Consider the following 25730-nt stretch of genomic DNA (forward strand, 5'->3'; position numbering starts at 1 on the left):
ATTTTAAATATGGGTATGCATGTATAATTGTACATGAGTGGGTGATCCAATAATTGCTGACTTTTTGTTTGGCAATGACTAAACTCTTGGTGGCATGCAAAGAGTAATGGACCCACACAAGGCCCCCCCACTTGCCCCTGTGGTCCTTTTAAATTAACTAGTTGCTTGAACATTCTGTGCCAACCCAAACAGCACCTTACTTATATACCATACGTACATGTATGCATAGAATATATATAATATTTTGATATTGTTCCAAACCCTTTAATAAATTAATTTACAAAAATAATGAGCTTATTATTTTTCTTCTTTTTAAATATTAAAATTTAAAATTTATATTTATAATTTTTCTCCTCCACATGATTTGATGGGGTGGGTCCACATTCTGATGGAGATGAGGGGTGGTGCATCAATGGTTTCGTCTCCCCTAGCATGAAACTTTTCTGTTCAATCTTATCCGTCCATCTGTTAGATCAGCTTTAATTGATTGTCATCCTTTGTTGAGTTGGAGATTTCGTAGAAGAAAGAATTGATGATCCATGCATCTCCCCGGATCAATCCACGTGTAGGGCTCTGATGCTTTTCTATAGATAATATGATATATAATTATTTAAGAAAAAGTTATCCAATTTATTGAAAAACATAAAAATAAATAATTTTTTTTTCTCATTCTTCTTTTCTCGAGTCCAAGAAAATCTAAGTTTTAATTTTAGATAATTAAATTCATATCTTTTTGTTAAATTTCAAATAAACCAATAATATCAGGTAAATTGAATACTAAATAATTCGAGACATTCAAATATGACAAATTACAACTACCCTTTATTTTTTTTTAAACATAGTTTTCGCATATTAATATTTTTTTCATCTTTTGAATAATTAACTTGTTCTTTACTAATACGATTCAAGCATGGAATGTGATAGTTATTATAATTAGTTCGTATATTAATTTTTGTACCTCTAATAATATAATATGAAAAAATTAATTAGGACATAAAAAAATGATCACATACAATCTAACTAAATTTGTACTTGAACATAATCAATTAAGAACATAAGAGGATAATTAATACACAAATGTATCTATTGAATTTGGTTGAATACATTCGTTTCTCATCTCACTTTCTTTTAATCTTTATCTCTTAAATTAAATTCAAAACCGAGACTTTTAACATGATAGTTTTTCGAATTTTAATCATCGATATCTGCAAACAAGTACAACAATTTTATTGCCTCGCAAAAATAAAAAGAGAACAAAATCTAATTTTATTTCAAAAGCTAGCTAGCTTGACTGAAGTTTATGATTATCAAGAAACTGCATCAATCCCGTTTCTATTATTGATCATCAAAGAAAACCTGCTGGGCTTGGGCTGGAAACTCCTCCTCCTCCTAAGATCATGGCTTGACGGCTTGATGATTTGGAGGAGAAATGCTTTCGATGAATTCGCTTTCATGATCACACCCCCCGGTTTGGGTTGTCTCGAAAAAGTGCGAATCGATGATCGAGTAGGAACCCTAGGGAAACTCCGGTGCAAGCTGCACCGGAACGAACCAGGGTGCGTCGTGGGAGCACACAAGCAAGTCCTTGCTGAATTTTTAGACCAATTCGAATGTGAAGCTGCAGGCCTAGAAGCCATGCACACATAAACCAGTTTCACCTCAAGAATGAGAAGCTAATTAAGCAGTCAAAGTTGAAGAAAGCTTATGGCCTTTTATAGATTTCTCTTTTGTATGGTGTGTCTGCCATTGCCTTAATATGAAGGGTTTCATTAGATATTTTGGGAGTTTATATCCAAGTTGTGTGTTGGATACGCGGAGTGGACCGCACATCTATTATTGCTTCACTTAGGAAATATGACATAATTAAACTTCTATAGAGCAAAAAATATTCGAATTATACCCCCACGGGTATGGTGCGGTGGAAAGACATCAACACGTAAGAAGGAGTATCGGGAGTTTAATTTTAGGTAAATACACTAACGGAACTAACGGTATCTGTGGATGGTGAGAATCTACTCTATAAGCCAGCAGAGACCGTAAATTGTGAGAGTTTACTCTGTGAGTCAGCGAAAACCATAGATGGTGAGAGTTTCTATGTGAGCCAGCGGAAACTGTAAATGGTGAGAGTTTCTATGTGAGCCAGTAGAGATCGTGGATGGTAATGGAGATGTGTCTTGAGAGTCGAGTTAACCGAACGTCCAACTGATGCACGGAAGCTGTGTCCGCATTTCAGACTTTACCTGATTAGTGAGACCTAGGGGGAAGACGCTGATCAGTAGGTTTGGTGCGGCGGCATGGGATGCGAAGGACTTGTTGGTGGCCGGAGTCGCAAAAATCGGCTATGGTTTAAGTTTTACCAATTTACCCTTCTTAAAGTTGGTTCTGACTCGATCCTCGATCACACGTTTAAGTAATTGTTAAATGAAAACATGGTATTAAAGTTAGGTTTAGTTTGCAAAATGTTTATACCTAAAGTAGACTAACAATGAAAGAAAGAATTCGATAGCTTAGACTAAAAAAGAATTATTATAATTAGATTTCATCTTACTCATAACAATTAATAAATATAATTTAATGAGAAATAACTGGTAAAACTATTTCAAAAAAGATCTTTCCATTTATTACGTGCCGGTGGAATCTAATATAAGATAAGTAACGCAAGATTATCTTAAATTAGATCTTTTTACTTACTAAGTAATAGACTTGTAACATGCAAAATATCGGGCCATTACGATAAACTCTAAAAGGGTAAAATAGTAAAATAGCAAATACCCTTATGCTAAGAAATGTTGAATAGTATAATGTTGAAGTTTCCTAGATAAGACCAAAGTCAATTTGAGTAGGACTGGTGGCAGGTCAAGAGGGCTAGTAGCTTCTTCTTGGAAATGGCCTCATCTATCCTTAGTTAAATTTTATGGAAAGCTAATTGTGGTCCAATGAAATTGACATTGACATTGACTTTGCACCACACCACATAGAACTTTCCACAAAGGCACTACATAATTCTCTCTCTCTCTCTCTCTCTCTCTCTCTCTCAATAAACCCTAAAACGTCCCTATGTTTTGATTGCAAATTATTAGGACATTTAGATTACATGTATATGTTATATATAATTAGAAGCTAGGTAAGTTTATGATACATAAATTTTTTGTGTGGTATTAGTATTTTTTATGAAGAGTGGTCTCATTGATAGAAAAAAAAAAAAAAAAAAATAGGCCAACCAATTTATATAAATGGGTATATATAAAAATTTGGAAAATAGTAATATATTAAAATTTAAAAGTTATATTAGTATTTTTTTATGAAAATTTGCCGAGAAAAAGTTTAGGCCAACCTATTTACATAAATGGGTATATAATGGTTTGAAAAATACTAATATATTAAAATTTAAAAGTAGTATTAGTATTTTTATGAAAAATTGCCTCATTTGTAGAAAAAAATACAGGTTGTCCCATTTGTATAAATGGGTATATAAAGAATTGAAAAATAATAAAATTTTAAAAATTGAAAGTTGTATTTGTATTTTTTTTTATTTATGAAAATGGCTTCATTTGTAGAAAATAAATATAGGCAGACCCATTTACATAAATGGGTATATAAAGAATTGAAAAATACTAATATATTAAAATTCAAAAGCCGTATTAGTATTTTTTTATGAAAAATTGCATCATTTTTAGAAAAAAAAAAAATATAGGCCGACCCTTTTACATAAATGCGTATATAAAGATTTGAAAAATATTAATGTATTAAAATTTAAAAGTAAAAAAAAAATTATTCATTGAAAATTGTATATATATATATATATATATATATATATATGTGATGTCCTATTTTATAATTTTTTTTTATATAGGCCGACCCATTTACATAAATGGGGATATAAAGATTTGAAAAATACTAATGTATTAAAAGTAAAAAAGTAAAAAAAATATATTCATTGTAAAAAAAAAAATACGTGCAGTCTTATTCTGTATATATTTTTTTTGAACTTACATTCACTAGAAATAAAGGTCATGCAAATGCAAATGTCCCACTTTATGAAATAAAATTTTTTTAAGAAGTAAATAAATAAAGATTATTCTTTCAGTGTGATGTGAGTCACGGCCATGTAGATTGTGTATTTTATCTTGGAAAAGTGGCTTAGGCATTGATTATTTTATTATCCTTTGATCAAACTTAATTGATGTGGATTGTTAACGCATAATTAGTGATTACAAATGAGTGTTCTTAGTTTTCGATAATACTAAAATATTTAGGGTTTATTTGAACAAAGATTTTGCTTAGAAAAAAAATAAAAAATAAAATAAGAAGAAAGCCTATTCTCTATTCTATTTTCTTTTATATTCAAAGCTATTAAAAAAGAAAAATTATTTTAATATGATTAAAAATTTGAAAAAAATCAAATATAAATGATGTGTAAAATTAAAATTTGTTCATAAATTTGATATATTTTTTATTTTCTTTTTCACTTTTCTTAATAACTAAACATGAAATTGTAGATTTGTTAATATTTTCTTTTCTTTTCTTTAGTATTTTTTGAATTTCAAATAGGTCTTTAAAGTTTGTTGTTTTGAGTTGTCCTAAATAGGGAAAGAGTTGGAGATAGGAGTCGTTTGGATGATGATTATGTGTATCCTGCCAATGATGTAAATATTTCTCCACAAATATTATTTGATTTTGGAGCAAAGAATTAAATGATTACATTTTTGTGGCAAATGCAATGTATTGATTTTAGTACAATGTATAAAGTATCTTATCCCAATGGAAGAACTTGACTTTTCATTTTTAGTACAAAGGTGTAGCAAATAAATCAAGTAGCATTTTTCCAATCTTGGAAAACAAACATATTTTTTACTGTAGGTGAGTTACCCACAATAGCATGCCCAAAATATACTATGTGATCTATGTTTAATATTAGTGAAATTTTTTGAGTACAATACCTTTTAATAGTCATTTTCATTCCTTTTAAGATTCGATAGTATTGGCCTGAGAGTGTCGCGAGCTAAGCTTGTTCAGGGTATTATGCTTGCCTGTGACCGCTTATCTCGTGTGTTTTGGATGTGTTTTTATCATGTAAATACTAGTGTAGGGTTATTTTCTGCTAGTAGAGTTTTTGTAAGCCAAATAAGGCAGTATAACTCCTCGGTCACTTTGATGTTTCCTAGTGTCAAGATGATAATTACATAAAAACCTCTTTAGGGGAGGATGAGTGTTTATCAGTCATTGTAAAACTCACTAACAATTGTCAACGTGCTTAGCCTACTTGCCTCCCTCGCTAAGTACTCCATGTCAACGGAGGATTTGTTAATGAATTACGTTTGTTTCAATGTTTACTGCTTGCTTGTCACGACTTTCATGAATTGATTACTATTTTCGTTGCTATCTGAATAAATGTTAATGAAAGTGCTTCGTGAATGAATGTTGGTAAACGATAGGCTGACTAGTTAAGTAAGAGTGCTTTACCTAGCGCCGCACGACCCTTCAGTGAAAATAGTCGGACCATGACATTTGGTATCGGAGCCAAGTCGGTGACATTTAATATCAGAGCCAAGTTGGTGACATTTGATGAGAGCCCAAGGTTAAGTTACTATGTGAATTCGATTGCCTTCATTGTTGGATTTGGGAAGCTTTGGTAAGTGACCATGGCACCAAACACTACTGAGAGGATTAGCGTGCTGGAAGCACAGGTTAAGACAACAACCAACACTATGGCCGTGGAGCTGGCCCAGATGAGAGAACTTGTTGATGAGGTGATGGGATCACAAAAACGTCAAGCAAGTTTGATAGGCGACATGTTAGAGGACTTTCGCACACAATTGAAACTTTGCAGTCGCGGATGGCAGATCTGGATGCAAAGATGAACGTGATGGTTCTTGCTATGGGGAACTCCAACACTTTGAGAGTTAGCAAGACCAAGGTTCCAGAACCCAGGACATATGGGGGTGCCCGAGATGCCAAGGAGTTAGAGAACTTCTTGTTTGATGTGGAGCAGTACTTTCGCGTTGTGAAGATGACCTTAAAATAGGCAAAGGTGGATACTGCAACCATGTACTTGATTGGTGATGCCAAACTGTGGTGGCGTACCAAGTATAGAGAAATTGAAAATGGAAGCTATGTAATTGATAGTTGGGCAGACTTGAAGAGAGAGCTCAAGGCCCAATTCTTTCCTGAGAATGTTGAGTATAATGCAAGGAGAAAACTGAGAGAACTCAAGCATACGGGTTCAATCAGCGAATATGTGAAACAATTTTCTGCTTTGATGTTGGATATTCGGGATATGTCAGAGAAGGACAAGTTGTTCTATTTTCTAGAGGGGATGAAACCATGGGCAAGAACTGAACTTCATAAGCAAAGGGTTCAAGACTTATCAACTGCACAAGCGGCTGTAGAATGCTTGACAGACTACGCTGGTGATGACACCGCTTCGTCTAAACGGTTTGGCGAAGAGGGAAATAGTGGAAAGTCTTTCAAGAATGGCAAACCCAAGAGTGGGGGAGCCAACTCTACATCATCAACCTCAAAGGAAGTTTCATCGTCTCAAGGGTTCAACACACCCAATGGAAAGGGGAAGAGTAAAATTTCGTGCTACTTGTGTAGTGGACCTCATAGAGTTTTTGAGTGCCCTCACAAAGCATCACTTAATGCTTTACAGGCTTCCATTGCAGAGTAGGGAGTGGAAGTCGATAAGGAAGAGGAGGATTCCCTGAGGGTGGGTTCAATGCGGCTGGTGAGCACATTGGAAAAGCAGGAAAAAACACCAAAAGTTACATGAGCAAAAAGGTTAATGTTTGTGGACTTGAGGATAAATGGGAAGAGTACTTGTGCTATGGTGGATACGAGGGCTACTCATAATTTTGTTTCGTAGTTGGAAGCATGGAGACTCAACTTATCCTTAAAGAAGGATACAAGACGCATGAAAGCAATTAACTTTGTATCCCAGCCTACTCTGGGAGTAGCCAAGCAAGTGACTGTAAAGCTTGGACAGTGGGAAGGTCATGCGAATTTTACAGCAGTGTCATTGAATGACTTTCCAGTCATTCTAAGAATGGAATACCTAAGGGGGACAAGGGCAGTACTGATGCCTTCAGCTGGTTCCCTATGTCTGATGGGAGATCACTCGTGCATGGTGCAAGTCGTTGTAACGAAAGGAGACGACTGGAAGTCCCTTTTAGCTATACAACTCAATGAGGGATTGGATCAGGGTAAGTAGACACGTCTAGACACAGTGGTGGTAGACAAAGAAGTAGGCCAAGAGCTGGAACCTACGACCATCCAAGCGGTGGTGGATGAGTATAAGGAGGTGTTTCCGGATAAGCAACCTCGCAATTTGCCTTCACAACGGACTATGGAGGATGAGATCGAGTTGTTATCAAGAGTGAAACCACCTGTTAAAGGGTCATGTCGGATTGCGCCTCGAGACATAGTAGAGTTGGGGAAACAACTTGATGAATTGGAAGCGGGATGTGTTCGCCCTTCCAAAACACCATTGGGAGCATCGGTGTTGTTTCAGAGGAAACATGAAGAGCATCTACGGAAGGTGTTTGACAGGCTTAAGGGAAACAGTCTGGATGTGAAGAAGGAGAATTTCTCTTTCGCTCGGTGGAGCAACAAATTCCTTGGTCAAGTGGTTGAACAAGGTCGTATCCGGAGGGGTATGGAGAAGATAAGGATAATTTAAGAATGGAAGATTCCCACTACAGTGAAGGAGTTGCGTTCCTTTCTTGGCTTTACTAAATACTGCAGGAAGTTCGTTGAGGGGTATTCGTGGAGAATGACTCCAATGACAGGACTACTAGGAAGGTATTATTGGCCGCACACGCGGGATGATGTGGTTGATTATACCAAAACTTGTCTCACTTGCCAACAAGACAAGGGGGAGCGAAAGAAGTATGGTACTTTCATGGCCGCACCAAAGTACTGTTCGGCAAAGGAAACGACACAATTGTTTCTTGTGACTGTTGTGAAACATTGGGGTGTTCCCCAAGTTATTATTTGTGACCGAGACTTAATGTTCACTGATAACTTCTTAACATAATTTTTTAGGATATTCAGGTCACATATTGACATCTCTTCGAGTTCTCAGCGACAGACAGACGGACAGATGAAGAGATTCAGAGAGCTGCTAGATGAGTACTTGTGCCATTTTGTCAACGACAACCATAAGAACGACGTGCAACTACTTGATGTGGCTCCGTTCTGTGGCAAAGCCCAAAGGCGCTCAACAACCAACAAGAGCCCTTTTGAGCTTGTTATAGTCTAGCTGCCGCTGTTACCTCACATAGTGGGGGAGCCGTACAGAAGAAAGAGTCCTAGGGCGTACATCTTCACTAGTGAAGTGGAAGTGCCTTGATGACAAATAAATCAGCTGGATTTCTGCGGAAGATTTGAAGCCATTCATGGACAAAGTTGAAGTATACCTACCACCAAAAGTCTACGAGGACGTCAACCGCATAAGTGGGGGAGAATGTCACGAGCTAAGCTTGTTCAGGGCATTATGCTTGCTTGTGACCACTTATCTCGTGTGCTTTGGATGGGTTTCCATCATGTAAATACTAGTGTAGGGTTATTTTCTGCTAGTAGAGTTTTTGTAAGCCAAATAAGGCAGTATGACTCCTCAGTCACTTTGATGTTTCCTAGTACCAGGATGATAATTACATAAAAACCTCTTTAGGGGAGGGTGAGTGTTCATCAGTCATTGTAAAACTCACTAGTAATTGTCAACATGCTTAGCCTACTTGCCTCCCTCACTAAGTACACCATGTCAACGGAGGATTTGTAAATGAATTACGTTTGCTTCAATGTTTACTGCTTGCTTGCCACGGCTTTCATGAATTGATTACTATTTCCGCTTCTATCTGAATGAATGTTAATGAAAGTGCTTTGTGGATGAATGTTGGTAAACGATAGGCTGACTAGTTAAGCAAGAGTGCTTTAACTAGCGCCGCACGACCCTTCACAATGGTGTGAAAATAGTCGAACCGTGACATTGAGATATGCAGCACGAAGTTACCCATTTTCTATTTTATATGCTTAAATTCACAAATTTAAAACCTTGAACCTTTAATTGTTCGTTTCGAATTAGAAAAATATTGAGAAAAGGAAAGAAAAATAGGAAGGATTTCACTTTCTCATATTTGGTTATCAATGAGAAAGGAAATAAAAAAATATATATATCAAATCAATGAACAAAATTTTAATTTTATACATCCTTAGTATTTGATTTTTGTTAATGTTTAACTATATTAGAACAATTTTTCATTTTTAATAATATTTGATATAGAGAGAAAATAAAATAGAAAATGAATTTCCTTCTCTTTTTTTTTTCCAAATAAAATCTTTAATCCAAACTAGCCGTGAAAGTCTCAAACTTCACTCTTAGCTATTGGGTTCTCCCCCAAGGGTCGATCATTAACCATCATAAACCATAAATCAAGTATCCTTAGACTTTTATCAATTAATTAAACTTTAATTTACAAAGAATTATTTTCTAAAAAGCCCTCTAAATTTTATTTGATTTTTATCTAAATAGAATTATATTCAATTCAATTTATTTAAAATCCAATAATGCTATTTGGAATTGCAAAAGTGAAAATTAATTTATTTTTTTATTTGGATATTAAAAATAGTAAAAATATTGATGACATTCTCATAAGGGCAGACTTCAGATTAATGGTAAAGTCGTTCCTTAGTGATAAATTATTTTCAATTTCAAGTCCCGAGAAACAATCTTTCGACACAAAGATAGTGGTAAGGTTGTGTACACTATAACAACTCTCTTGCCCAAAATAGTTTTAGAACTTAGATCAAATTGGTTGGTTCGACTCGATTTGACTGGAACTGACCACTAGGTTGGTCTTGTTACCTCACACAAACCGAATTTGGAGCGACCCACGGTTGACCTAAATTATTCGATCCAAACCTTAAAAGTAGGACCACAACTCGATTAGCCCAACCCAACCATACACCAAAAGATAAACAGGTGAAAAAAGGAACAGTACTACCACTATACCCATTGAGAACTATGTGATGAATAATCAGGAAATATATACACACACACATATATGACTATAGCCTTTTTAATTGGATCCAAGTATCAAAACTCTTCTCTATGTCTCCCTTTCCAATATTTGTTTGACTCATAATAATAATTTTTAAAAATACAAATTTTACATAGATTGTTATAAGGGTTTTGGACCCAACTCCGGTGAGGTATTGTCCGCATCGGCCCACTGATCTCACAAATTTATTCTATAAAAATATTTGACATAGTTAGAGCTCAAACCATCCTTATAAGCTTAAGATTTCCTTCATACACATCTGATGTGAGACTGTGACTAACTCTCTTGCCCGTTCCCTAACACCCTTATCAATGTAGCTTATAGCTCTGTATAGAATCCATCCACATGATAGATGGAATAGATGCGAACAAAATAGTAGTACGTTAGATCATTGTCTTTTTGTCATTGTTATAATAATAGTTACTATATGCCTACACAAATACATATATAATCATATATAAATATATAATATCATGCTAACATCATTAATTTGACCATCGAGACCTAATCACATCACGATCAAAGCTCCTTATTTTAAAACCCAGCCTTCACTAGAACTTTCAAAGAGGAGAAAGAACTCTGCTCTTCACTCCAGCAACAAACCCTACAGCTTTCTTTTATTTTGACAAATTGAGATTTAAATCTTAAAATATTATTCTCTAGCACATAATCAAAAATTTGCATTTTTATTTTCTACATTATATAAATAATATATTATAATATTATCCATATTTATAAATTATTAATATTATCTTACAATTAAATCAAACTTGTAGCCTAATCAAGCTCAAGTGGATACTTGGACCATCTTAACTAGACTACCTGAGATGACATCTAACCCCCTCTTAATGGCCCTGTAGAAATCGAAATGTCTCCCCCATAAATGGCTTGCAACCCTAAACGATGCCTAAAAATTTCATCCATCCACAACCCACAACATCAGGTTTCAAGCATTCCACTGTAAAATAAACATAATCATTTTGGCTAGGGGTGAGGGGAAAAAAGGCATAAGAAGCCAATCTCATAATCAAGGGGCTCTCCAAACATCAAAATATTTAGTAGAATGAAACGATACTAGACCATAAACAACCCTAATTCACCGTACTCTGGGAATAACAAACCTCGCATAATGCACAGGATACAACGATAATATTAACTCAAATGTACATGTAAAGAAAATAAGTGAAAAAAAGGATGCTCAATGAAGCCGAGTAAATTAAAATTGAAGGTTGAAACCCTCTAGGGAGCCTTGTCAAAATGCCCTCCCGAGTGTCCCCCTGTTAACCTTTTGGTGTAAACGCGGTGTCGTCGCTCTCGTGCGTAGATTACCCAGAAGATCAGTGAAAGCATCACAGCAGCAGAGACCATAACCAAACCAACATAGATCCACTGACTGTACCGCCGCAGACCAGGACAATATTCTCCGCTGATATCAGTGAATGTTTCTCTCACAAAAGTGCAGTCTTGCAGAGAAACTAGGAATGGGCCGTAGTGATACAGACCATAGCTAACATTTACTGCAGCAGCTATCTGGCCGTAGATGTCGTGAGTCACCCGTCCAGGCGTTGTACATATTCCGGATGCCGAAGCCTGACAGATATAATTCTTCCACACCTGCTTGGAGAAGGAAATAAATAAATGTTAAATGAAATAACCTTATTTAGAAGCCCATTTACTCCGCAATTTAGGTAAAAATGGAATTGTAAAGCTAGGAGATCTAGGGTAGAAATGGGTGATATCTTAGTAGGTATATTAACAACTCAAATGACGAAGGATTGTTGTATATCATGGAGGATAGACTATTACAAGCTATACTTGACATTCAAGCAATCACTTTATGAAATTGAACACAATTTTGCAACTTGTTTCTGGAGAAGAGATGGGAAACATGCTCAATATCAGTTGATGGAATAGTTTACCCAGCTCCTCCATGTGTGAAGAAACCCTGCACTTCAATTGTTATGTTTTTCCAGAAAAGCACACATGAGATAAGAAATCGTGTCAAGGAAATCTAAAACTACCTATAGGTGGTAGAGGTCAAGTTATTGATGTGAGATGGAGCCAGAAAAAGAGGGGTTCTAGTTATAATCCAGAAACAATTCATATATATATCTCATTGAACAAAATCCAAGTAGGTGATTTCTTAATTTAAAAAAAAAATAAAAAACCACAGAGACACACACAGTTTAAAACCATTAGATTGACATGTTTTCCATTATTTTGATGTTCAGAAAATTTTGGATTTTCTCAGGAAGTTAATTGTCAAAACAATGAGCTACGTCAAAACAAAAAGAATCAATTTGGCCTAAATCCTAAACTTTTTGAATTATCCTTACAAGAATGAGTCCTTTTTGGAATTAACCCTACAAGGATATGCGGTATAATGATATTACCTCTGTAGCATTGTTCATTTCCACTTCACCAGCTGCACATTGCCTATTAGTCAGGCCAGAATTAAACGGATTGCACAGAATAGGCATCAGAGGACCTGACTGATTGAAATATAAAGGAGGCCCAACATTTGGAGGGACGTTAGCATTGGAGACATTGCTTATAGCAGAATTAACCATGTTGACAATTTGGAAAGTCACATCCTTGCTTCGCAACAAGGTTTCTTGGGCAGTTGCATTATCCACGCATGGCAGGATATCATCTAAAGCAGTATGAGCAGTGGGATTCTGCACCCATTCATCCATCGCTACACACGTGTCTGCGACCACACTATTACACACAGAAAGTTAAAGGAAAAAACAGAAAAATAATGAATTGATGAACTGACCAATAAAAAAAGGGTAATGGTACTTAAAAGACAATCATTTAAAATATGAATGCCCCCAAGTATCAAAGGTGTCTCACATTGCAATGAAAAGAACAGCTAAATGAGAGAGAGAGAGAGACAGAGAGAGAGAGAGAGCAGTAAATAGGCAAATCTGATACCAGACAACTAAGTAAAAGAAATAATGGTAACTAGATAACCACTTAAACTGCATAATCCCAACAAGATTTACATCTTTACTATTATTTAAAATCAAAAGAATTTATTCTCAGAAAAAAATTGCCCTAGGCATGGCTTTTTTTTTTTTTTTCTGTTTGGGTAAGAAGGATGGGATAAACCCAAGACATTGGGGAAAAATCAAGACTTGAATTTCAATGAGCAGCAACTTGACATAATAATTATATATATAATAATTAAAGATATGGTTAGTTACTATGTGCAATAGGTTTCAAGATGCCACTTGATATCTGTAGATAGGAAACTAAAAAGCAACCACCAAATCACCACATGCGAAGTACGAACTTTGGTCAAGAGAACTGCCTGATTTTTTGGTTTTGGTTTATATCGATGCTAGAATGTTACAAGCACTCTCATTTTTTCTTTGGACGAAAATGTACCTTGGGAGAAAATGAATAAACAAAACCAACAGCATAATTGGAGGTGAAGAGCAAAATCAACAAAATGGAGAAATATTGGATCTTTCAGGAAAATAAAAGACAAAATATAAGCATCAAAGAGGTTAAATAATCACAAGCAATATAAAACATAAGACGCAATTATAATTAATGACCTCCAACAGCCAAGCTCTAGAAAAGATAAGAAAAACACCAACAAGCTTCTAGAAATTGTGTTTGCAGATAGGAGAGAGTGAGGAGCTTTATGTATTAAGAAGACTGAAGAATCTCAATGAAAGATAGGAAGCTTAAGAGTATTTTTGGGTAAAGGAAAGTCATGACAAGATACGAAACTTAGGAGAGAGAAGAAGAGACGAGAAAGTTACTAGTTTCTCTCCATTTTGTTTGGTTTAATAAGGGAGAAAGTGGGTAAAACTACAGGAAAGAAAACGTCCACTTATAAATTGCCAAGGGAAGTTGAAATTATTTCCTACTTTTCCTTTCTCTCAAATTTGGGCAAGAAAACATCTCCACTTCATTTCTCCTCTTCACCTTGTGTCAACCAAACAAGAGAAGCCATTTATCTTCTCTTCCCTTCTCTCCAAGAAGTCCTTTTCTTTTTTTTTTGTCAGAGAAAGTGGTCACAGAAGCACGCAAGCACTACAACTACAAGCTGACGAGAGGCCACCAAGAAGAAATAGAATAGGAACTACATACCACACAAAGCAAACAATTACCTACAGAATAATCATAATGGTATCTGCTCCACTGAGCATCATTCCAGTATTAATCCTAGTTGCTCTTATGCATATGATGACCAAGCTTACTAATTGGACTTTACGATCCTAAAGCTAATTTCTGCTTATTTGTCATTCACATACTACTGCTTTTCACTCGCAAGAAGATATTTTACATACGTCAACTAGGTTACACCTTACACAACTCAATATATTTGTGATTCACATACTGCTGCTCTTCACTCATGGCAAGAGATTTTACATCCATTACCTAGGGTAAACATCACAGCTTAGTGAAAGGAATACTAGATGTTCTTGCTTCAAAAGTACACAACAGAACCTTCACCAAACCATGCTTTGGTCATGACAGAATCATATCATGCTTGGAAAATCCAAAAACCCCACTTACATCACTATTTAACCTTAAAAAACTCTCGCAAATACTTTTTCTAAAAAATTTTTTGGTCGAGTAGAGAATGAGCTACCAGTGTAATTTTGCAACTTCTGAGGCACTTCTTACATGAAAGTTCTGCCTACTTTTTGGGCATTCTTATATGAAAATTCAGCCTTTAGGTATTAGTTGTGTATTATGAATCTCACTCTACATGCATTTACATTTTCATATGCACTTCCCTCATTTTATCACCAATTGCTGGTTATCTTCCTCTCAAATATATTACAAAACTTATCATAGAAATCTTGATAAAGTTCTGGTTTCAATCAAATTTTTTCAACCTTAAAATATAATCAGCATGAAGACTCGTGCAAAGTCACCTGAGCCAGATTGTCAGTAAAATTAATCTGTGCATGATGAAACTGAGATGTATAATCAAAACCAAAGGAAATTATTGACCACTGAAGGTTTCACGCCATTCCATTTATTTTGAGCCACAAACAAATTATATTCAGCTAGATATAGGCTTGATGCTTACTCATCTAAGGACACAGAACTCATCATGAAGGCCAAATCAAGTTAATTTTCAAACTAGTGGTAGGTATGTGCATAGCTTGTTAACGTGTGATGGAAGAGTGGTTATAAAATGTTCAAGAATGGAACAGTAGTTCTTAGAGATGGTTAAGAGAATTCAATAACCAACTTACCCTTCAGTTATATTTACTTAATCTTATACCGTATTTACTTTTTTAGGCAAGGATAATTTTTAAAAAGGAAAAGAAAAGAGGAGGCAAAATGGGAAATCCTCTTTTTAATGGTATAAATGAAGAACTATCAGTACAATACTGAGAATTGAGCTAAATCATTTACAACAGAAAATCAATTTGATGAGTCATCTAATTATTGTTACTAGATTTGTTTTGGCAAAGCCTCTGAATATAATTTGGAGGAAAAACTTGAAATTTGCATAAAATATTTATTCTCTGAAGCAATTGTTTTGTATCAAAATACAACTGATTTTATCCCATTATACAAATCTTAACCACACTAGGATATGCGTGTGTGAGTATGTGTGTGTGTGTGCGCGCGCGCGCCTATGTGTGGAGGAAACTGAAAAATTAAAGAAAAAATGAATAAAAAAGATGGAATTACACAATAGAAAAACCAATCTAATCTAAAATTCACACACAAATAATTGTGCCATCTAGACACATGCAAACATAAGCCTTGAAGTTCCAACAAAAGGATTGAGGAACAATTCTCTATATTGATGAATGTTTGAAGTAGAAAAGCATCACACCAAGAAAAGAGAAAAAACTTACTTATGGAGGAGAAGAAAAACACCGCACAATATGAATGTGCCAGCTACGAGGATCCAGCCAATGATAACCAAGCTGCAATCATCAAGTATTCAAGTATTTGTTAAACAAAAGTCATTAAACTAGTAGTATAACTGCTTTCAAAATTAAATGTGCTACAAAGTGAAAAAATAAATGGTTCAAAATTCAATAATACTTACAAATACACAAGACATTGCATTCCAAGGATGGAGAACACTGCATAATTAAACAAACCAACAACAGTAAAAAGAATGAGCTCACATCACAATAGTTATGTGCGTGCACATGCACATATCAAGATGACAATAATGATAACACTTACAAAATCCAAGAAATGCCAAAAAGAGCATAACAGCTGCTAGAACAATAAGAGCAAGCCTCCTGCATTTCACGCAATATATAAATGTGACAATAAAGATGAAATCCAAAAGCATTATGACTGCTACTGAGAAAGTAGCACATTATCTAAAACTTAAGACAAACACTTACACATCATCCAAAACTTGCTGTATGTCTCTTGAATTTTTTTTTGTCCGTTCAGAAAGAGTATTAGCGGAAGTATTTATCTTCTTTTGGATATTGTCAATGTTCGACTGAATATTGTCAGCTAAAGTAACCTGATCAACTCCAACCTTCTTGGCAGCAGAAAGATAGCCCGAGACACTCCTAAGATTATCAACAGTTGTACTTGCCTTGTGCACAACATAATCCAAGGTGTCTGTTGTACTAGTATGGAACTTCCCCTGGCCGGTGTAGAGGACCACACATCCAGCACTAAAATCAAGAAATAAAACATTGGTCCACAAAATCATCCATCAAAATCAACATATATAATCAAAGATATAAAGCACCAATTGAGTACAGATAAGGAATTACATAGCAGCAATGGTGAAAACTATGAGGAAAATAAGGGCGAGGGCATAAGCTGTTCGGGAATAGCCATAAGGCTCTCGACTGCAACAGCAGTAACAGAGACAGATGAGGGACAGACATAGTCCAAATGCAACAAACCAGATCGCAGCGATAAAGAACAGGGGAACTGCTGTGAAACCAACTGACTGCATCATGTAAATGAAAAACAAAAAATTAAACAATGATAAAAATAAAATAAAAAACTAAACAATTGATGAGTAAAGTATCACCAAAATTTAAACAATTAGAAGCTTAGAAGAGAATTTAAGAAACAACAAGGAGATAACGAAAGAAAAAATCCCAGTTTCCGGTACACAATTAACGAATTATAATTTCTGCATTGCTAAGATATTTTCTCAACATTAATGGCAAATGACTAACTGTGTGCAAAAGCACAAAATTAACCTCAAATTAGATAATAGGCTGAAATGAATAAAGTACAACAGAAATAAAAACATTAAAAAAAATCAAAAGTCAAAACAATAGAGTCGTTTTAAAACACTAAAAACCATGGCAAATATAATAAAATTTAAACATCTAAAAAGTGAAGCATATAAAAAAATCAATCTAATGGCGTTTACTTTCATAAACCAAATATGAAATCAGAACCCAGTTGAGATTACAGAACAAAATTGATTATAAAACAGCACAATCGAGAAAAACAAGCAAAACCCAGATGGAATAACATCAATTTTATCCTCCCAAAAATGTAAAAAAAGAAAGTAGAAGACAATACAAAGGATAAAAGCCACGAAAAACTCACAGCCCAGTAATGCTGATTGCTGATATTCCAACCTCCCGTGTAGCGCTTGAACCCATCAGTGGGGTCTTTCCTGTACGTTCCCTTCTCAGCCAAAATCAGCTCCGAGCTGTTACCAGTTTCAGCCAGAGACCTTCTTCGTACCCATGGAACAAACCCATTTTGCTCCCTCTCCTCGACAAGCTCTGAGACGGGAAAAAGCAAAATCAACAGTACACCCACATACACAAACAAGTCCCGCAAGCAAAATTAAACCCAAAAATACCAGGAAAAGCACGCGTAGGCTGGAGATTTTGAACATTAGAGCTGCCATGGGAGAAGGTGAAGAATGTTGAGCATAGCAAAAGGGAAAGCAGAATCAGAAGAAAAGAAGAAGAAAACGGCTTTGATCCGAAGCATAACATATTGTCTCTCCTTCTTTGCTTCTGTTCTAGAGAGAGAGAGAGAGAGAGAGAGAGACCGAGAGAGAGAAAGAGGAAGAGAAAGAGAGAAGGAAATTTGAATATTTATACAGATTCAAAATTTATTCAAGCAGATCTTTGGCATTTCGGCCTCGACGGTTTCAGAAAGAGATTGAATGGAGGAGGGAACGCTCCAGAAAACAGAAGCCTCTCGTGCCCCATGGCCCATGCGTAATTGCATCTTTTCTATTTGTTTGGACGAAAATGCCCTTACAATTTTATCGTTAGGACACCTACTTCATTGCTTCGGATGGAAGATTGATGGGAGAAACTGAGGGGTTTGTTGGCACAATGACATAAATATCCTTCTTGCCCCATGTGATAATTATCCATGGGATTAATCTCTATAATTAATGGACCTTATAATGCCTGTTTGTTTCCCAAGAAAATAATATGGGATTGGAGCCCTAGGGGTGGGAATCCTTGGAGGTGTAGGGATAGGTTAGGCATTGAATATTTGTATTGCATCTTTCTTTATTATAATAGAACTAACTAATAATTATCATCTATTTAGAAAAAAAGTAGATGTAGTTTTGAATTTGTGTTTTTTTTATTATTATTCTATTATTTTTTGAAAATTTTAATAGAAATAAAATATTCAAAATATATATTATTAATTCACAAATTCATAAATAATAATAATAATTTGAAAAAAAAAATCTTCCTCTAGAACCTAATTCCAAATCTTTTATGTTATAAATAGAAAATTACTAATAAAAAAAACAATATTAGTTACGGATTAGATTCAGTTCTCTTTTGACTTTAATTTTTATCCTAAAAATTATTGCGTGCCGAAAGACCTAATTATTAAGATTATTTTTAAGACAAAACAGTAATAGAAAAAGATTATGAATTTATGATTGAATATAAAATTTGCTAATTTGGTCTAAAGACTAACAATAAAATAATTTTAAATTTGTAACTTTTAATTTTGACAAAATATATTATATATTAAATCAAATCATTGTTACTTTCAAGATTGCCAAATCATTGTTACTTCAAAGTTTCCAAAACTTACTAATAGGGGTACCTTTTAATTTTCTATACTTTATGAATTTTAAACAATAAAAAATATGTCCATGCAATCGGCAAGAATTTTATTGTGAAATATTAAAAAATATGTCACATTTTTTTATTAGAGGAACTTTAGCTTAACATTTTATTCTTCATTATTATTTATTTTTTAAAAAAATTAAAGATCATGGATATGCAAATAATTTAATTAAATATATTTAATTTTAAAATTTTAAATTATTTATATGACTCTTTTATTATCTATGTAATTTCTACTATTCTTTATAAAAAGAGAATGTCGTGCATAAATATAATGCGTATATATAGCTAACTAATAATAAAACAAACTTGAGTCTTCAAATTGAAAAATCCCTTAACATTTACAAATTATCATTGATAATAATATTTCTAAAAAAAAATTTTGTTATAATATGTGACTCATATTGATTGGAACACATGTACAGAGAAGGCAAGTTGAAGAAAACTAGGAAGCTAACTGGAGAAAACCGTCGACAGTTTTCCAGAGATACATCGATGATTTCTTCTAGTGAGAAAAATCGTGAAAAACCGTCGATGCTTTTGTTCGGTATTGTTTTTGAAAATTGAACTAGGACGCTAATAGGTTGGGTGTGCTTACGATACAGGGGTATTTGACGAATTTTTTCTAATACCTCTGTACGTCTAGAGTTATTATAAATACAATAATATCACCCTAATTTTGATGAGAGTGAATATCAATCGCCGCTTGCTCCCGTAGATGCAGGTATTATGTCAAATCACGTTAAATCTGCGTGTGTTTCTTACTTTCCTTTATCTCTGTGTGTTTCCATATTATTCATCATAATTGTTGCACCGCGTTTTTGCACAACAATTTTGGTAAATTAATTTTAAAGATTCTAATTTGTAAAATATCTCTATAATCCCTCATCCCTTTTTTAAGCTTTCTGTTTTTTTTTTTTTTTAATGTTAACAAAAAAAAAAAAACATTTTCATAGTTTACTGTACCCAAAAAAAAAAAAAAGACTAAAAACTAAAAACATAAATGATATCAAATAAGAGCAAACATGAAATTAATATTATGCTATTCAAATTCAAAAATTCCTTAATATTTAAAAACTATTATTAACAAACATTTTTAAAAATAATTTGATAAATCAGTTTTAAATATTTTAATTCTTAAAATATCTCTATAATCCCTCATTCCTTTTTTAAGTTTTTTTTTAATGTCGAAAAAAAAAAATATTTTTTCATAGTTCATTGTATAGACACAAAAACAGAAAATTAAAAACATGAATAATATCAAATAAGAATAAATGTGAGATTAACATTGTGCTATTCAAATTCAAAAAATCTTTAATATTTAAAAACTATTATTAATAAATAATATTTTTAAAAATAATTTGATAAATTAGGTTTAAAGATTTTATTCCTTAAAACATTTATGTAACTCCTCATCTCTTTTATAAACCTTTTTTTTAATGTCAATATTCATTTAATATTATCAAAAATAGCCGTTGGCATGACATAGAAAAAGAAATAACGGCATAATTAATGTCATTCAACCTCCTTATCATTCACCCCCAGAAGAACCCAAACACTCTTAATAAGATAATCGTATTTAAGAATGTCAAAATACAAGTTTTTAAAACTTTAACACAATTTAATTAATCTCGATTCTAAAATAAAATAAGAGTATTATAAAACAATTAATGTATATAACATATTAAATAAACTTAAATATATAGTAGATCACTCGTGTAATACAGAAATAATAAAACCATGAAAGTTAAATTAAACTCATAAGTAACATTGCAATATTAGAATTCAAATTATTAGTCTATTCAAATAGTTTGAACTTAAATAAAATAAAGTTTAAAAATAGATTAAATCCAAATAGTCTCACTCCAAAGTGTCAGTATTTTATTTATTTATTTTTTTTTGCAAAAGGGGAAAGGGTGGTTTGGTCAATGCAGTGGTTGGGGGACTTTGTGTAATATAAAAAGACGAGGGTATAATCGTCCATAAAAAAAAGCACGGTAAGTACAAACAAAACCGGAGATGCGGCCACGCGTCCGCACATCTCGTCGGTACTCTAAAATGGGACCCACTCCATTGCCAGTACTTCACTGGGGTGGGCTCCGGCTCGTGGGCTTGCCTTATGAGAAACCCTCGCGTGCGAAACGCAAACACGTATCGGCTACATCACCGGCCGTCCATCATCTGGGTTGATTTTTTTCCAGTGGGACCCATTGAACAAGCGGTGGAGATTCATCAGAGTCTTCGGCGCCTGACACACCAAAGAATTTCTCTCGCGAAGACGTGTCAGTATGTTCGGACAACGTAAAATATCTTATTTGCCGCAAGGGGCCCACGTGGCCCGTCTGGCGTGCTTGTTATAGAGAGCGAGAGAGGGACTGTTTGGGTATTTTGAATTTAAAATTTGAGGGGGGTACGTTTGGCGACAGGCTGACAGCTGTTCTTATTCTTATTCTTGTACGCGTGGATCCCGGATTCCCGTGGAAGCGTAATGTGTGTGTGCACGTAAGACATTAGTCTTTGCGGTTAAACCTAAAAGAAAGGCAAGATTATCCCATGGATGGATTGAGGCCTTTCAACAGAAATTACAATTTTAAAATTAAATAATAATTAATTTAAGATTGTGTTGGTTAATATTAATTTTATGAAAAAAAAATTAATATAATATTATATTATGATTTGTTCAAATTGACAAAAAATTAAATCTAAAGTCTAAAATTCGTACTCTTAAATAGAGTAATGCTGCTATTCGGAACATGATTTTACAAAATTTTTAGAGCTACAACTTATATTAGTCTTGTGTGCATATGTTTTGGAATAACATTTGAAGATTGTTTTTCTCGTTAATTTATTCGGAAAGATACTTCCAAACTAGAGTTAAGACTTTAGACGGGGAAATAAATGAATCAAGTTATTCAAAATGTACTTGATGTTTGATTAAAAGATGATGACACATTCGAGCTTTTGTTCATTTAAATAATTGAGTTGAGTTGTACATCTAAAAACTAAATGAGTTGAGTTTGATTTAGATGATATTCAACTTGCCAAACTCATAGCCTGACCTAACTATCTTATGAGTTTGCTCTTTTTAAAAAAAAAATACAAATACAAATAATACTCAAAAATTGACTTGTCTATGTTGAGAATTACACTTGTGAATTCGTCTCACATTGAAAAAATTGAATGGATGATGAGTGCTTATATGCATGGTTGGGTCAAAGACCCAATACGCTTAAGTTTTTGGGTCAAGTTGGTATTCACTCATGTGTATCAAGCCCACCCATGAGCTCCTCCGATCCTAACAAGTGGTATTTGAACCGACGGTTTGTAACTCTGGGTGAGCAACATCGTAAAAGTCGAAACATGAAACTAATTCTCTTGATGTGCTAATAATTAGAGAATCAAGTGTGTGATCGAGGCCAATAAGGATCATCTAAGCTGGGCATGGATCCGAATAGGGTCAAAACGTAGGAGATAGGATTGGTTAGGAGGCACATGGAATGCATTATGAGGCACGTAAGGCATCAGTGATAAGGCCCACTTGAGCAACTGTTGGGAAATTAGGCTTACTCCGAGAAGGGAGACGATTTCCTTTCAAGGGGGAGCAGTTCAAACTCACAAGTGAGGGGGAGATTGTTGAAAATTTCACTTGTCAGTTTGTCCCACATTAGAAAAATTGAGTGGATGATGGATGCTTATATACATAGTTGGGCCCAAGACTCAATAGACTTAAGCTTTTGGGTCAAGTTGGTGTTCACTCATGTGTATCAAGCCCACCTATTGGCTCTCTATTGGTTTAGTAAGAGGCTTGTTAATTTATATATTCGGTTTAGATCTCATTTTAGACCGGTACTACTTTACATGCATACACACACATCCATGTACAGTCTACCTGGTTATTACTAGTTACAATTTTATTCATCTTTTAAAATTTTTTGCAATGTCAAATAGGAGCAGACAAATCAAAATACTACACCAATGGATTTAATGAAACAATTAACAATTTTTTAGGCTTAATATTAAAATGCATATAACTAATAAGAATTTGATTATATCTAAATTAGACATTTAGGCTTGTTTCAAGTTTAACTAATAGATAAATTGACAAGGTTAAGCTTGTAATTCTATAATGTAATGAAAATTTGAACATGTTTAGATTAGACTCATCTATACTTGTTTTAAGCTTTACTAAGCTCGACTTATTTAATTTTAACTAATAAGCAAAACTTGAATTCATTTTAAAACTCATTAACTTGAACAAATTAATCCAGAAAATTATAATGATTAAATAATTAGGAAGATAATAAGTGAAATAAATAAATAAAGAATAAGGGAAAAAAGGAAAATTTTGGAAAGAAAACAGCAGATCTCGTCGTTTAATATCTTGTCCTCATCGACGAGTATTTTACATGGGATCGTCAACGAAGTTCAGTTCATCATCGATGAAGAAATCCTGAGTGAGCAAATTTCATATTTTAAGTTTCGTCGACGAATGCACCCTCTTGTTGACGAAGTCGTTTCTGTGACTCGTTGACGAAGTCACGTGGCAACATCGAGTATAAAAGATCCAAGGAAGCTTTTAGGCGAAGGAAATTCATTTTTCCTTCTTCTTTCTCTCTCTAAAAAGCCTCTCTTCCTTCTCTCTACAAATTCAACCCGGATTCAGTCCGAATTGACAAACAGAGACCTTTACGGTGTTCTAGGAAAAATTCTCTACACATCTAGTAGAGTAGATTTCTAAATTAGGTTTTTTGGAAAATGCTCCAAAGTTGAGGTAAGGGTTATGATTTCTAGTTTTGAGATTTTAAATGCTTATTTAAGGTTTATAGGTTGAGAAAATACAAAAATAGTAGGTTATTTGGGGTTTATCTAATTAAACTAGGGTATTTGATTCAGGGTTCGGGTGAGCGTCGTAGGTATCTTTTCGAGGTCCCTATTGGCGTAGTTCGAGAACATAGGTAAGGGGGAATATATATTAAACTAGGTTTTTATGAATTAAATGGATAAATGAATTATGTTATGTATATATGTATATGTTTCCATAAGGGGTGTAAAATGCTAACCGTTTAAATTATAATTTCTAAGTCTAGGATTGTTTTATTAGATATGTACTTGTGAAAATGGACTAATGAAAGTGAAAGATTTTTCAGAATAATTGTGTAGGAAATTAAAGGTATACTTTCAGTATATGAATGATAAATGAGGGTTAACTTATTTTACAGAAAATGTTTGAAATATATTACTAAATTGTGTGGCATGAGTAAAATAGAAATTTTGTGTTGAATTATTTTAATGTATGAAATGCAAGTTATACAGGGAATGCAATAAGAATGAAAATGTGTTATGAATTATACTGCATGAGATTGTTAATTCAACCATGGATAAATGATGAACAACTAAAATGAGTTGTAAACTAACTCATGAATAGCTAAAAGGAGTTGTAGTAGCAGATTAGCGCATATCTATGTAGACTAATTGATGTACAACTAAAATGAGCTATAGTATGAATGCAGGAAATGAAATGAAAATGAGAATAAAATGAAATAAAATATGAATGAAATGGAAATGAATTATGAAAAGTGAACAATGTAAAATGGGAAATGGTCACGTAAAGTGAAATGCTATGAAATGTTAAAGTTAAGAACATGAACAGATGAGAAATATACAATAATGACAGACATAATAATGTATTACAGTAGTATCAGTATATATGCTAATATAACATGGTACATGTTATGAGCGGGGCAAACTTTTCGTGTGAGGGCTTGCTGAGAAAGGCGAGTGTCATAGTAGGTGTTAGATGTAGCAGTAGGCTATATAACGTATTAGGGCAGAGGGAAATTACTTGTATGGGCGGGTAAAATTTCTTATTCTCAGGAGCCTTTGCTGATAAACCTTTGTATGAACTATGTGAGTATAAGATTTTTTTTCACCTAAAGGCTTACTGAGTAAGGTAAGTGTCTTGATATGCTTCAGTTGTGACCATTGTTTGCCTAAATTATCATAACAGAGGGGTGCTACTTGTATGGGCGGGTAATCACTCGAATCCTTAGGTATTCTTGTGGATAAAATACCTTACATGCGTTTGATCAAGCTCAGGAAAAGATTTTAAAAATTATGATAATGATATGCAAATGATGAATACATATACATATGTTGTTTACAAACCTCATGTTGGCCACACACTGATTCAATATATTGTTTCTTCCCTTACTGAAATGTGTCTCACCCGAATACAAATTTATCTTTTTCAGGACTTCCACGTGATCGAGCTTAAAGAGTTCAGGGTTATTATAGCATTTTTGGATATAGAAAGAAAAAGGGTATAAACGTTGATGATACTTTTGGAATGTAACGACCTGCTTAATTATCATGATTTTTTTTTTTATACTCTAATTCCATCTACGACATTAACCTAAGCAGCAAGAAGCGTAAATCATAATAAACATATCCATACAATATAATACCAGAGTTAAATACATATAACTGTTTTCCAAAAATATAAATACATCTCTTCCCAAAAATATACCATCAACTAGCTAGGGTTAATACAAAAAAATTTGACTCTGTACTCACTTTGCTGACAGGGCACTACAAACGCCCCTCTACTTGTGAGCCTGGTCTGCTC

The 25730-nt window shown here is 34.0% G+C and overlaps 1 protein-coding gene across 1 annotated transcript; it reads right to left on the minus strand.

Annotated features, from left to right (window-relative positions):
• Positions 1–11057: 11057 nt before the first annotated feature.
• Positions 11058–18325, minus strand: LOC131157883 (uncharacterized). Its single transcript, XM_058112317.1, has 9 exons — positions 17857–18325; positions 17595–17776; positions 16796–16977; positions 16409–16693; positions 16242–16300; positions 16099–16135; positions 15902–15973; positions 12452–12779; positions 11058–11672 (listed from the first exon to the last, which is right to left on the minus strand). Exons 1-9 carry the CDS (start codon positions 17993–17995, stop codon positions 11298–11300), a joined length of 1659 nt encoding a protein of 552 aa, XP_057968300.1. The 5' UTR covers positions 17996–18325; the 3' UTR covers positions 11058–11297.
• Positions 18326–25730: the final 7405 nt, after the last annotated feature.

Source organism: Malania oleifera, chromosome 6 (assembly GCF_029873635.1).
Source record: "Malania oleifera isolate guangnan ecotype guangnan chromosome 6, ASM2987363v1, whole genome shotgun sequence".
NCBI lineage: Eukaryota > Viridiplantae > Streptophyta > Magnoliopsida > Santalales > Ximeniaceae > Malania > Malania oleifera.

Coding starts and splice junctions, on each gene's coding strand:
- LOC131157883 (XM_058112317.1), bottom strand. CDS start 17,995: ATGTTATGCTTCGGATCAAAGCCGTTTTCTTCTTCTTTTCTTCTGATT. Junction 17,777..17,856: donor GCCTACGCGTGCTTTTCCTG/GTATTTTTGGGT, acceptor TTCCCGTCTCAG/AGCTTGTCGAGGAGAGGGAG. Junction 15,974..16,098: donor ATGCAATGTCTTGTGTATTT/GTAAGTATTATT, acceptor TGATGATTGCAG/CTTGGTTATCATTGGCTGGA.